General features: G+C 33.7%; 1 protein-coding gene across 3 annotated transcripts in view; it reads right to left on the bottom strand.

The window, feature by feature from the left end:
- The window catches only part of ARHGAP5 (Rho GTPase activating protein 5), a 71528-nt gene that overhangs the window by 16690 nt on the left and 40669 nt on the right, over window positions 1–14169 (bottom strand). For 2 of the 3 annotated variants that reach the window (XM_045067894.1, XM_045067895.1), the window contains exon 3: window positions 12237–12384. In XM_045067894.1, coding sequence (XP_044923829.1) covers window positions 12237–12384 — 148 coding nt within the window. The remainder of the gene's footprint in view (window positions 1–12236; window positions 12385–14169) is intronic. The other variant, XM_045067896.1, reaches the window with a different exon arrangement.

Below are 14169 nucleotides of genomic sequence, written 5' to 3'. Positions count from 1 at the left end.
AACAGATGATACTACTACTTTGATTCTAGTCCACTGGGGACAGATTCTCCTGGCTTCCAGAAATAAATTTCCTTTCAATTAAATGTTACTTTTTGCATTTGGTTTCTGGCAACCAAAATTAGGATTTTAAAAGCCTTAATTCCTAGGCTACAGATTCATTTTTTTCCCCTTCTTTTAAGCACTCAGTATTTTTAAGCAGAAGACGCATTTGGGGGTAGGAAGACAATTGGATTAGATAGAAGCAGTAAAGCAGTAACAGTGTAAATATGATTTAAAAAGATCTTGATATGGTAGTGACAATGAAAAACAGACAGAAGAAAAATACTACTAAGAAAGGTCAAGGCTTAGTAATTAATGCTGTGTGGGCACAAAGGGTGAAAGAGTAGTCAGATAAATGAAATACCTTTGCCCAGATTAACTGGGAAAAAGAAACTGGCACTATCGGAAAAAAGGAAATCAAGAGAAGGAGTGGTGTGGGGGAGTAATTTTCTTAGATGTGGTATCCCAAGCCTAAAACAAAATGTGTGACAGAATATGCATAAATGAGATGAACACTAAATGAGGTTAAGTTGGTTAAGCGCCTGAACTCTTGGTTTCGGCTCTGGTCATGATCTCAGGGTCATGATATCAAGCCCTGCAATGGGCTCCACACTCAGCACAGAGTTTGCTTGACATTCTCTCTCCCTCTGCCCCTCCCCCCTACTTCAATAAGCTATATCTTATTGAAATTAATTAAAAGTGTACTTCATAAATGCAGAAAAGATATGAACATGTGGATCCCTGCTATGGTGTGTATTTATTTGAACCAGGATTTAATATTCCTTAATACAACACATACTATGGGCTGTGTATTAGAATATACATGTGATGAAACATAAAATATACTGTCCCTGATATGAAGCAGTAGGTAGTTCAACAGGCCACTTATTTTAAGTCTTAAAACAATGGCTAAAGTAAAATGTCCATCAATTTCAAGCTGAGTATCGTGTAATTTTTCATATGGTAAAAGCTTATAAATCCAGACAAAATATTTTAAGAAAATAAAAGTACAGACCAATATCTCTCATGAACACAGATGCAAAAATCCTCAGCAAAGTATTAGCAAAATGAATTTTTAAAAAGTGTAAAAAAGATGATATACTATGAACAAGTGGGTTTTATCATAGGTAATCAAGGTTGTCCAATATTCAAAAACCATTAAATCAATTAAACAATCCATTAAATCATTAGTCTAAAAAAGAAAAATCACACAATCATACCAATATACAAAAAAAGCATCTGACAGAATCCAACACTCATTTATGATAAAAACTCTCAGCAAACAAGGAACAGAGGGGACCTTCCTTAATATGATAAAGACTATAAAAAAAGAAACCTATAGCAAACATCATACTTAATAGTAAGAAACCTAGAACTTTCTCATTAAAATCAGGTACAAGGCAAGGATGTCCCCACTCACCATGCCTTTCGACAGTATTTTTGGAAACCCTTGCCAAAGCAATACAGCAAAAAAAGGAAATCAAAAGCATAAAGACTGGTTAGAAAAATTATCTTTTTTTTTTTTTTTAAATGACACAATCTTCTATGTATTAAGTCAACAGGCTAAAGTCTGGAGTAAGTAATTATAGCAAGGCTGCAGGATACAAGGTTAACATACAAAAGTCAGTTACTTCCTTTATATACCAATGAACAAGTGGAACTTGAAATTAAAAACACAATACCATTTACATTAGCACTCCCCAAAATGAAATACTTAAGTATAAATTCAACAAACTTGTATAAGACCTACATGAGGAAAACCACAAAAGTGATGATAAAACTTGAAGAACTAAGTAGAGAAATATTCCATGTTCACAGATAGGAAGATACAATATTGTCAATATGTTAGTTCTTCCCAACTTGATTTACATATTCAACACAATCCAATCAAATTCCTATTTCTATTATCAAATTATAGTAGTTTTATTATAAATATCAACTAAAAATAAATTAAAAAATAAGTTATCAACAAACTGATTCTAAATTTTACCCAGAGAGGCCAAGATTCAAAGCAAATACAATATTCAGAGAGAAGAATAAGGCTGGAGGACTGACACTACCTAACTTTAAAACTTACTATAGAGCAACAGTAAACAAGACCATGTGGTATTAAGAAAACATAGGGAAACAGAACAGAATAGAGAACCCAGTAACAGACACCTAGAGTCAACTAATCTTTAATCAAGGAGCAAAGGCAATAAATACAACAGGGGCAAAGATAATCTTTTCAACAAATGGTGCAAGAAAAACAATGTATCTGCATTTAAAAACAAAACAAAACAAAAAACCCAAAACAAACCTAGATATAAACCTTTCACCCTTGACAAAAATGAACTCAAAATGGAATATAAATGTAAAAGTTAAATGGCTTAAATACAAAACACAGCAATACAGTGTGTCTTAAATACAAGACAGATAGTAGAAAACTAGAAACTAGAAACTAGTAGAAGCTAGAAAACTAGCAGAAGACTAGAAGACAGCAGTAGAAAACCTAGATAACCTTGAGTATGTATGGTGATGCCTTTTTAGATACAACACTGAAGACACAATCCCTGAAGGAAATATTGATAAACTGGACTTCATTAAAACTAAAAATTTCTGTTCTGTGAATAACAGTATTTTGAGAATTAGAAGACAAATCACAGACTGGGGGAAAAATATCTACAGAAGACGTATCTGATAAAGGATTGTTATCCAAAATATACACGAACGCTTAAAACTCAGTAAGAAAACAAGTCCATTACAAAACAGGCTAAAGACCTTAATAGTTAATAGACACCATAAAGGAAGAGATACTGATGGCAAATAAGAGGATGAATATATGTTCTACATTTTAAAAACTGCAAATTAAAACAATGAGATACCGCTATATACCTATCAAAATAACACCGACAAAGCCAACTGCTAGCAAAGATGTGGAAAACAGTAACTCTCATTCACTGTTGGTGAGAAAGCAAAATGGAAGACACTCTGGAAGACAGTTTGGCAGTTTCTTACAAAACAAACACATTCCTTACTATACCATCCAGCAACTGCACTTCTTGCTATTTACCCAAAGGAAGTGAAAACTTATATTCACACAACAATCTGAAGACTATGTTCACAGGATTTTAATTCTTAACTGCCAAAAGCTGGAAGCAATCCAGACAAACTGTAGCACATCCAGACATGATGGAATTATTAAGTGCCAAAAAGAAATAAGTTATTAAGCCATGAAAAGACCTGGAAGAATCTTAAAATGCATACTACTAAGAGAAAGAAGCCAATCTGGAAAACCTACATACTCCATGATTCCAACGATAGGATATCATGGACAAGCAAAATGATGGCAAATAAAAAGTTCAGTGGCTGCCTAGGGTAGAGGAAGGGAGAGTGGGGGAAAGATGAATAGGTGGAACACAGAGAATTTTTAGGGCAGTGAAAATTGTCTGTATGTTATTAAAATGATGGATATTATCATTACACATTTGTCTAAACCCACAGAATGTACAAAACCAAGAGTGAAGTCTAATGTACACTAGAGACTTTGGGTGATTTCGATGCATTAATGTAGGCTGAACCTTGGTAAAAAACGTAGTGTTCTGATGAGTGATGCTAGTAATGCCGGGTCGGGTGAGGTTCATATGTGGAAGCAAGGAATATATGGGAATATATACCTTCTTCTCAATTTTGTTATAAACTTAAAATTGCTCTAAAAAATGCATCTATTTATATATATCAAGCTTATAATGCTGAACTAACATCAGGACACCTAGGTGGCTCAGTTAGATAAGCATCTGCCTTCACTGGGTCCTTGGATCCAGTTCCGCATTGGGTTCCTTGCTCAGTGGGGAGCCTGCTTCTCCCTCTTCCTGCAGCTCCCGGTTAGTGCTCTTTCTCTTTCTCTGACAAATAAATAAAATCTTAAATAAATAAATAAATAAATAAAAGGATGAACTAAAATCAATGCAGTAAGAATCTTCTACCAGTGTTAAGTAACATAATAGGCAAAGGCTATTACAGGAATAATAAAGTTAACGGCAGTACTTTTTCTTTTTTGCAGTATTTTCTTAATTAATAAAAAACAGTATCTTAAATTCCACCGGGGGGAGGGTGGAAAAGATATGTATATTATTACAACTCAAATTTACTGAATTAAAACATGTCACCACCTGAGTGGCTCAATCGGTTAAACGACTTCCTTTAGCTCAGGTCATGATCTGGGGGTCTCAGGATCAAGCCCCATGTCAGGCTCCCTTGCTCAGTAGGAAATCTGCTTCTCCCTCTCCCTTTGTCCCTCCTCCAGCTTGTGCTCTCACTCTCAAATGAATATAATCTTTAAAACAAATTAAGAAACATGTCACTATATTTTCTAGCCACTAAATCTTTAATATTTGAGAAAAAAAAATAATAGTTCTCCAATCTTTCATTTTGTTTTTTTCCTTACTATAATGATTCAAATTTCATAAGCAGGCTTACCTAGCTGGCTAAACCGGTATAGCATGCAACTCCTGACCTCAGGGTCATGAGCTTGAGCCCCACGCTGGGCACAGAGATTACTTAATACATTAAAAAAAAAATAAAGTTCATAAAAACGATACTACTTTATAACATTTTCATCCCCTGTTCAAAATAACAATGCCTTATGTTAAAGATAAAGAAATAAGCTTTGAAAAGTGAAGTGACTTTCTCAAGGTCACACACTGAACAAGCTAGGGTAATTAGTTTGTCACATTCAGTACAGGCTTACTTGTTTTATGGGGCATACTTTCTACCACTTCAGGCTGGGCATAGAAAACTCATGTCTTAAATACTTTCCTGAACAAAACTACAAGCATATAAAAATGTACATAGAAGAGGGTAACTGCCAGTATTGAATGTTTGGAGACTTATGTTCAGAAATACAGGGTAATTGAATAAACCATGACCAGAATGCTGCTGTTCATGTACTAAAATCATTATAAAACCATGTTTAATTATCCCCTTCTGAAAAAGCTATGTATGCTTAAAGGTATAGAAAACCTTAACTCTTGATCATAATAAAGTTAAAAGTGATTTTTCAGTCTACTTCTTACAGATTTATCTGCACTTTTCTTCTTGCTATAACGAACAACAATAAAACAATTCTGAAGATCATCAAAAGTCACCTGTAAGCAGTAATGGTAAATGGAACTAGATTCCAATTGTATGACCTCAGATCTGTTACTTAATTTCTCTGACATGTTTCTACTTCTGTAAAACAGATACAACAATCATACATACAACTCATACAGGTTGAAAACTACATGAATATCCAAGTTATTTTACAGTATACTAAAAATTACTATACAAACAGTAAATATTCCGTAAAAGCTGATTAACTTATAAAGGAAGCATCTGGAACAGCTTTCACCTAAGAACAGTCTCTTTCCACAGAAAAACCAGAAAATATCTTACACATTGAGTATCACCCTCATCATTATTACAATGCAAAACTTGTGTTTTTATGATATTATAACTTAGTGGGGCCAAGCATAATGCAAATTATCCTGTTGCTATACATTTATATTATTGTAAGTTTCACTGCAACAGAAATGTCTCCATTTCTCATCTTTTCATGCAGTCTTTGTGTCCACATGAGAAAACGATAAATGTTAACTATAGTTTGGAAAATAAAAAGACTGAAATATCATATGTAACAACGTCACAAGGACAAATATGGTTATTATGAAAAAACTGTTTAAACGTTTATTAAGTAAGGAGTTACTTACATGTGCCACTACCATGGGTTTGTTAAAACAAACTACAACAACAATGACAAAAAAGCATTACTTAAGACTCAATGAGTATCTACTTAAAAAAGACATATTCCTGCTAACAGATAAAAATATATTTCAGAGCCAGAAACCATAAAAAAGTAGTATTAATATACCAGGAAAACCTCAAGGAATTTCTGCTAGACACAACATACTAAAACTAAGGAAGTTCATTAAGAGACTAACATAATTCCTGGTTTCTTTGGTTTTGAAAGAGTCCTACCTTCAGAATCTATTGGGGCATTCTTAGGTTAGAGTCTTTGAAATTTTTTTCCCTATATTTTACAGTTTTTCACTTTGCTGCTTTGCTGGTAGTATGCCTCCTGCTGCTGATAATCTTATCTTGCTCTTCCAATTTGCCAATGATTTGGACAAATTTGAACTCTTATACATTGTTGATGGAAATATAAAATGGTGAATCCACCACAGGAAATAATTTGATAGCTCCGCAAAAAGACAAACACAGCATTACCATATGACTCAACATTCAACTCCTGGGTACATACCGCAAAGAACTGCAACAGGTAATCAAAACAAATGTTTGTATATGAATGTTCACAGCAGCAGTGTTTACAATGGTCAAACGTGGAAACAAGCTAAATGTCCACCAACTTATCAACGAATAAATAAAATGTGGTAAATCTACTACACAATTACATATGCTACAACACAGATGAAAACTATGCAAAGTAACAGATGCCAGGCAAAAGGTTACATAATGTATGATTCCATATATATGAAATATTTAGGATAAGTAAATCCACAGAGACAATAAGCAGGTTGGTGGCTGCCACAGTCTTGGGCCAAGAGAGGAATAGGGAAAGGAGTAATTACTCAATGGCTAGTTTCCTCTAGGGTGATAAAAATCTTTGGAACTAGATAAGCTGGTGGTTGCACAACACTGTACATGCACTACGGGTCACTGAACTGGACATTTTTATATGGCTAATTTTAAGTCATATGAATTTTATCTCAACAAAAACGTTTCATTCTAAGTCACCTGACTTCTTTATTTTCAATGCTGATACTGATGCTTCCTTATTAAAATTTTCCTCCTCTCTAGTGTTTTAAAGCCTATTCTTTTTTTTTTTTTTTTAAGATTTTATTTATTTACTTGACAGACAGAGATCACAAGGAGGCAGAGAGGCAGAGAGAGAGGAGGAAGCAGGCTCCTGGCTGAGCAGAGAGCCCAATGTGGGGCTCGATCCCAGGACCCTGGGATCATGACCTGAGCCGAAAGCAGAGGCTTTAACCACGGAGCCACCCAGGCGCCCCAAGCCTATTCTTTTTATAGCTTATTTGCACTGAGCTTTTCTTCTCAGTCTGTATATTCACCCTCAATTTCATCAACACATAGCTTACATTAATAACTATATAATGACAATTACCAATTTTTTTTTTTCACAGTTATCAAAGTCTTAAGACTAAATCATTTTCAAAGATCCACAGCCATACATTCAATGGAGTCTTGGGGCTTTTATATGATAACCCAGAGGCAACTGACAGTTTAACATGTACATAATGAATCCATTACCAAAATATCATTTCTCCTTTTCATACTACAATTTCTGATGTATGGAATGACTGAATCACTATATTGTACACCTAAAACTAATACAACACTATGTTAACTATACTGAAATTTCTAAAAAATTGCAGAATTAAAATGTGTAACAATGGAACAAGGGATGGAAGGTTAAATATATTGTTACTAGGTTCTAAATTGTACATTACAGGGGTGTAATATTTGACAATGAGCTGTGATTAAAGATATATATCTCAAACACTAAGCATATCACTTAAAAGTTTTAACCCAAAATTCGGGTTAAAACAAAAAATTCAATTAATCCAAAAGATGGCAGGAAAAGAAGAAAAAAGGAATAATAATCACACAGACAAAAAGAAAACAAAAACAAGATGGGAGATTTAAAACCAGTTAAACTGATAATTATAATAAAAATCAATGACCTAATAAATACTCCAATGACACAAATGAATTACCAAATCCACTAACATGCTGCCTGCAAGAAGCTAAACTAAATATAAAGATACAAATAGGCTACAAGGATGGAAAAGATATACTATGCAAACATTACTCAAGGAAAATACCACTGGCTATCTTAATATTACATAGAGTAGGCTTAAGAAGGAATATTATAAAGCATAAAGCGCATCTTTTTTATAATTATAACTAAGTTCATCAAGCAGACATAATCCTAAATGTATATGCAACTAAACAAATTTCAAAACACACGAAGCAAAACCTAACAGAATGGAAAAGGAGAGAGACATACATAATCTTGAGGGAGGGCAGACTTCAACAGTATTTTTTTTTTTTTTTAATTTTTAACAGTATTTTTTAATTAAAAAAAAAAAAGTCAACAAAAATATCAGTAGGGATCTATGAGAATTCTTAAAGAACATCTTGTGACCTAACTTCCATTTACAGAACTCTTTACCCAACAGCTTAATAAAACATTCTATTCAAGGTCCCATGGAACAGTCTTCAAAACAAGAGTATATTCTGAGCTATAAAACAATCTAAATAGGGGCGCCTGGGTGGCTCAGTGGGTTAAGCCGCTGCCTTCGGCTCGGGTCATGATCTCGGGGTCCTGGGATCGAGTCCCGCATCGGGCTCTCTGCTCAGCAGAGAGCCTGCTTCCCTCTCTCTCTCTCTGCCTGCCTCTCCGACTACTTGTGATTTCTCTCTGTCAAATAAATAAATAAAATCTTTAAAAAAAAAAAAAAAAAAAAAAAACAATCTAAATAAACTTACAGTGAAATCAAACTGCTTGTTTTCTGAATGCAATAGAATTAAACTAGAAATGAGTAACAAGATATCTGGAAAACATTCAAAATAAAATACTGGTTAAGCATCTGCCTTTGGCTCAGGTCATGATCCCAGGGTTCTGGGATTCTGGGATCCTCCTTGCTCAGTGGGGAGCCTGCTTCCTCCTCTCCCTCTGATAAATAAGAAATAAAACTTTTAAAAAAATAAAATACTTCTAAATAACCAATGAATTAAATTTTTTAAAAAATCAAAAAAGAAGTTACAAAGTATCCCAAACTGAATAAAAATGTAAACTTATCAAAATCTGTGGTATATAGGTAAAAAAATGCTTAGAGGAAAATATTTAAAATTCAATGTTACAGTAAAGACTGGTCAAAATCATTAATCTGGGCTTCTACTTTAAGACACTATAAAGAAGCCAAATGAAAGCAGAAAAGGGAATTATACTGAATTTCTGAATTAAAAAATAGACAAAAGACAGGAAATAAAAACCAATAAAACAAAAAGTTGGTTCTTTGAAAAGATCAGTAATATTGATAAATATCTCATGAGAGGGGTAAAAAAAGACAAATCAGTGACGCAAAACCAAAACAGAAGATACCACTACAGATGCTACAGGCATTAAAACATGGATAAGGAATTTTATAAACAAGCTTATGCCATCCTAGGTGAAATAGACAAACCCCTTGAAAGACACACAAAAAAACCAATGCTTACTCAAGAAATCAAAAATCCATAAAGCCCAGGATCTACTTAAAATAATTTTTAATCCATAGTTAAAAAGTTTCTCATAAATAAAATTCCAGGTCCAAACAGTTTCACTGGTGAATTATACTAAAATTTACAGAAGGAAATATTACCAATTCTGTATAAACTTTTTAGAAAAGACTCAAGTCTGTGATGCCAATTTTACTCTGATACCAAACCAGAAAAAGACATCGCAAATATTGAAAACTGTAGACCAATATCCCCCAGGAAGCAGAAATACTTAAATTTCAATAAATTGAATTCAGCAGTATTTACAAGACAAAACATTATGACCAAGTGGTATTTATCCCAGGGATGCGAGTTTAGTTTACCATTTGAAGATCAATTCATATAATTCACCATATAAACAGACTTTAAAAAGAACAATATGATTCACCTCAACAGATGAAGGAAAGTCACATGACAAAATCGACATTCATTTTGGATACAAGGAAACAAGAACAGAAGGGAACTTCTCAATCTGATAAAGAGCATCTACAAAATCCCCAACAGCTAGCTATCATTATTATCATCATACTTCATGATGAAACACTGGATGTTTTTTGGGATGATGAAAATGTTCTGTATCTTGACTGCGGTGGTGCTTAAATGACTACAGAGTTATCAAAACTTCACTGTACAATTAAAATTGGTGAATTTCAGTAAATCATCAATGAAGTTGAATTTATAACTAACATAACGGCTTCTTCAAGGTTGTTTAAAAAGTTTAGTCCTTTAAATAAGGCATGTTGATTGATTCTAACCGTAAAAGTACTGCTCATTTACAGCACTATGTCTATGGAACTCCAAATAACAAAGTACGATTTTTATTTTTTTTAAAGATTTTATTTCTTTGACAGAGAGAGAGAGAGATCACAAGTAGGCAGAGAGGCAGGCAGACAATGAGGAACGCAGGCTTCCTACTGAGCAGAGAGCCTGCCATGGGCCTCAGTCCCAGGACCCTAGGATTATGACTTGAGCCGAAGGCAGAAGCTTAAGCCACTGAGCCACCCAGGCACCCGAAGAACGACTTTTAATACTAAGTATCTGATATGTATTTACATTATAAATAAAACCTTCAAAAGATGGTTGTGCTTTAAGTGCATATAGAGAATTCAACACTGAACTCGAGCAACTAAGAATTTTCTGCTAAAACTCATCTGCATTAATTCGTAAAATCAAATACACTACCACTACCACCACCAAAGAATTGGGCTTTAATCTTCTGTATGACTACTCTTACGGTCTTATGGTTCCTCAGTACACTTCTAACAAAGCACTTTAAATATATAAAATTTCCTGTCAGTTAACCGAATTAATTCAAATTATGCTAAGAATTGGAGTAGAATTTAATTTTATCTTACACTTGGAATTAATTCATTTTCCTCATACCAAATCACTCAATTACCGTAAAAATATTCAAGAAATGGAGATTTTTTTAAAAAAAGATTTTATTTATTTATTTGACAGAGATCACAAGTAGGCAGAGAGGCAGGCAGAGAGAGGGGAAGGGAAGCAGGCTCCCCACTGAACAGGGAGCCCGATGCGGGGCTCGATCCTAGGACACTGGGATCATGACCTGAGCCGAAGTCAGAGGCTTTAACCCACTGAGCCATACAGGAGCTCCAAGAAATAGGAATTTTTAACTATATAAAATAAATGTACAAAATACTATCAATTTTTAATTTATTGCTTTCTAATTACTAAAGAAAAATACCTCCTAATTTCTCAGTCATACCCATAAAGCCAAATTTTACTAGAGTAAATGAGAGTTCAAGCTCAAAGCAGAAAGCTAATATTTTAAAAACATCTGCACTTCTACTATGCTAAAGATGGGCAGAAAAATAGACAAGAAATTTGGCTAAAACACACTTTGTTGAAGGGAAAAAACAAATGCTTAAGAGCATATCCAAATGCAGGCTCCACAAATTAACCCTTATTAATGAAATAGGGAAGATAAGTTATTTCAACTATAATACTAATGGGTAACAGTTACTGTCCCATATTCTACTCCTTTATTAAAACTTAAAGTCAGCACTTCTCACCAAACAGAAAATCTAATAGGTATAGAACTGTACATCCAAGCAAAAAGGAGCCTGACATTTTAAACAGGACAGATGTCCTAGTTTTGTCTTTTAAACAATGCTTATTTAGCAAAGATCATTAAGAACAAATAAAGCTAAGAGGGAATTAGCTCATGTTTTCAAACCATTAAATTTTGTAGTCCATTCAGTTGCTGAGGTTTAATGTTAACTCATATTTTTAAATTTTTATATTTTTAATTTTATTTTTAAATGATTCTATCTTTATTCTTCAATTTTGACTAATCCAGCCCTCAGATAATAACACAGGCTAGTTTTTAAAATAATGAGGGCATCTGTACACTCCTTAAAAATACAACTCAAACCATAAACAACACATCAAGATAGTGCTGCTAAATAAACAGTAACATCAAATAAGTAGCCTTTCATACATTTATAAATATTACTATGAACTTTAAAATAAAAATTTATCTGTAAAATGGGTAATAATAATAGTACTAGACTTAAAAAATTTTTAACTTTCAAATCATCTATTTAAAATTGTAACTATGAATAAATAGGAGCATAATTCTAAATTACAGAGTAAGAGAAATAAAATTTTAGCATTCAACTCACCCATTTATTAAAGAGAAGTCCAACAAAAGCATTAAAGGCTAACAAGAGAGCTTTTTTCAAGTACCAGACAGTTATGTCTAGAGTTACTATTCAACAAATCAATCCTAAGAAGAACTGTACACCTCTTTCAAAACTTAGCTTTTATGAATCATGAACATTTGACAAACTGTTGGTATAGCAAAACTGAAATTTTAAATTAAATCTCTTGCAATGATACTTCTATCCTACCTGTATCTTCAATAAATTCCACACATTTTTCAACAAACAGTGGTATGGGCTTCTCAGCTGTAACCAGATCCTGGAGGGGCATCCCAAAGTAATTACTTTCCCAATTTCTACGTGTTGGTGGATTGAAGTTCTTAGTTTTCTTTTTCTGCTATAAGAAAACATATTCAAGTTAAAACTATTAAAATTAATTTCCTTCAGAATAACAGTAGTATTTAGCAATGCAAACACATATTTTGTATCAAAAAAAGTATTTAAAAGCCACATCACACCTAAATGACCCTGAATATGGGAATCCATTCAATCCCGCTAGAAACAACTTGAGCAATGGAAAAAAAAAACAAAACATGAACAGAGAAAAAAAATGACTAGAAAGAAAGTTCCTTTTGGAAAGTAATAGGAAACTGAATAGGTAGGGAAATTAGAAAAGATCATTTTTCAATGCTAACTCAAGGGAAAAGCTGGAAGTAAATAACAGTTAATTCAGTTTAGGTGCAGTCTACTGATTCTATTTGGTCTTTGGGGCAGGTCCAAGTGAGGTTTTTGTGCGTAGCTGTATTTATGAGAACATAAATTATAATTATAATTATTGATTATACAATGAAACAGTGTAACTTCATGAATTTTAGTCCCATCATTTGTCCTTTATTTTCCCATTTTCTTCCTATCCACTGACTCTGTTTCTTAAACGTTAAAGACAGGTTTTTTTTAAGTAACAGAAAAAACATTTTCACAATAGTAAAAACAAAATGAAATCTTAATTTTCAGAGTTTAACTTCAATCTAGCATACTGGGAGAAAAGGAGTTCTTAACAAGGGAGTGAACATCTCAAAAACTTAAGGAAGTACTGTCCAGAATTCAACTGCTATGGAGATTCTGAGTCAATTTTTCTGGAGTAAGCTATTTTAAGCATCTCCAAAGATAATTTTACAGGAAGATACAAATAATTTTTCAGAAATTTGAAGATGTTAGAGCATTTTTATCGTTCCCTTTTTAGTTTACCTACAAATTTTTTAAAAAAGATTTTTAATTTATTTATTTGAGAGAGAGAGAGAGCGTGCGGACGCGAATATGAGACGGGAGAGGTCAGAGGGTCAGAAGCAGACTCCCCACTGAGCAGGGAGCCCAATGTGGGATTGATCCTGGGACTCCAGGATCATGATCTGAGGTGAAGACAGTTGCTTAACCAACTGAGCCACCCAGGCAACTACAAAGTTATTTCCTCTGATAAATCACAAACCTATTCAAATCTGTCCTAAGTATCACTCGTAAGTATCATTACTAACTTGTAAATAGGATAAAAGCATACTATTTCTTTTCAGAAAGTGGGGGAAGAATAAGATAAGGGGGGAGACACGAGAGTTTCCTATGCCTAAAGCAATACTCATCTTAATTTCCCATTTTTGCTGGAGGAGTCTCTCCTTTACATGGATCCCTCAATGTATTCTTCCAAGTCTCTGGCTATCTTGAATAAATAAGTCCTTTCTGCAGTTTGATTTCAGGCTGCTCCACCTAGCACACTTCCAGAGCTCATGAAATCCAATTTCTCAATTCTCACATACTGCATCTCAATGATTGGATTACGTATAACCCTGATACATACAGATAACATAAAATATAACTAGATATCTGGAATGTTGCCAACAAAACACTGGAATGTTTGATCTGGCTCAAGACCTAAACCTACCATGTCAAGCAGTATGAATCCTTACTCCTTAAATAATCCTTCCAGTACCACACTATCACAACCAAAACAGAACAATATGCAAGGAAATGGAAATGAAGACACTTAGGTAGACAGTGGCTGAGTCCTTTTTCTCAGAAACATTAAGGTGCTTTCTAGCCTGCAAACTACCAGGTGCAAAATTTTATTAGAAAACTGAAAACTGAGGCAAAGATGGATGTATTTTATTTAAAGTGATAATACAGCAATGAA

The sequence above is a fragment of the Mustela putorius genome, unplaced genomic scaffold (assembly GCF_011764305.1).
Source record: "Mustela putorius furo isolate JIRA1106 unplaced genomic scaffold, ASM1176430v1.1 tig00003898_pilon_pilon_pilon, whole genome shotgun sequence".
NCBI classification, from domain to species: Eukaryota; Metazoa; Chordata; class Mammalia; order Carnivora; family Mustelidae; genus Mustela; species Mustela putorius.
Note: the sequence above shows the minus strand (reverse complement) of the source record. Positions and strands in the feature narration are given on the sequence as shown.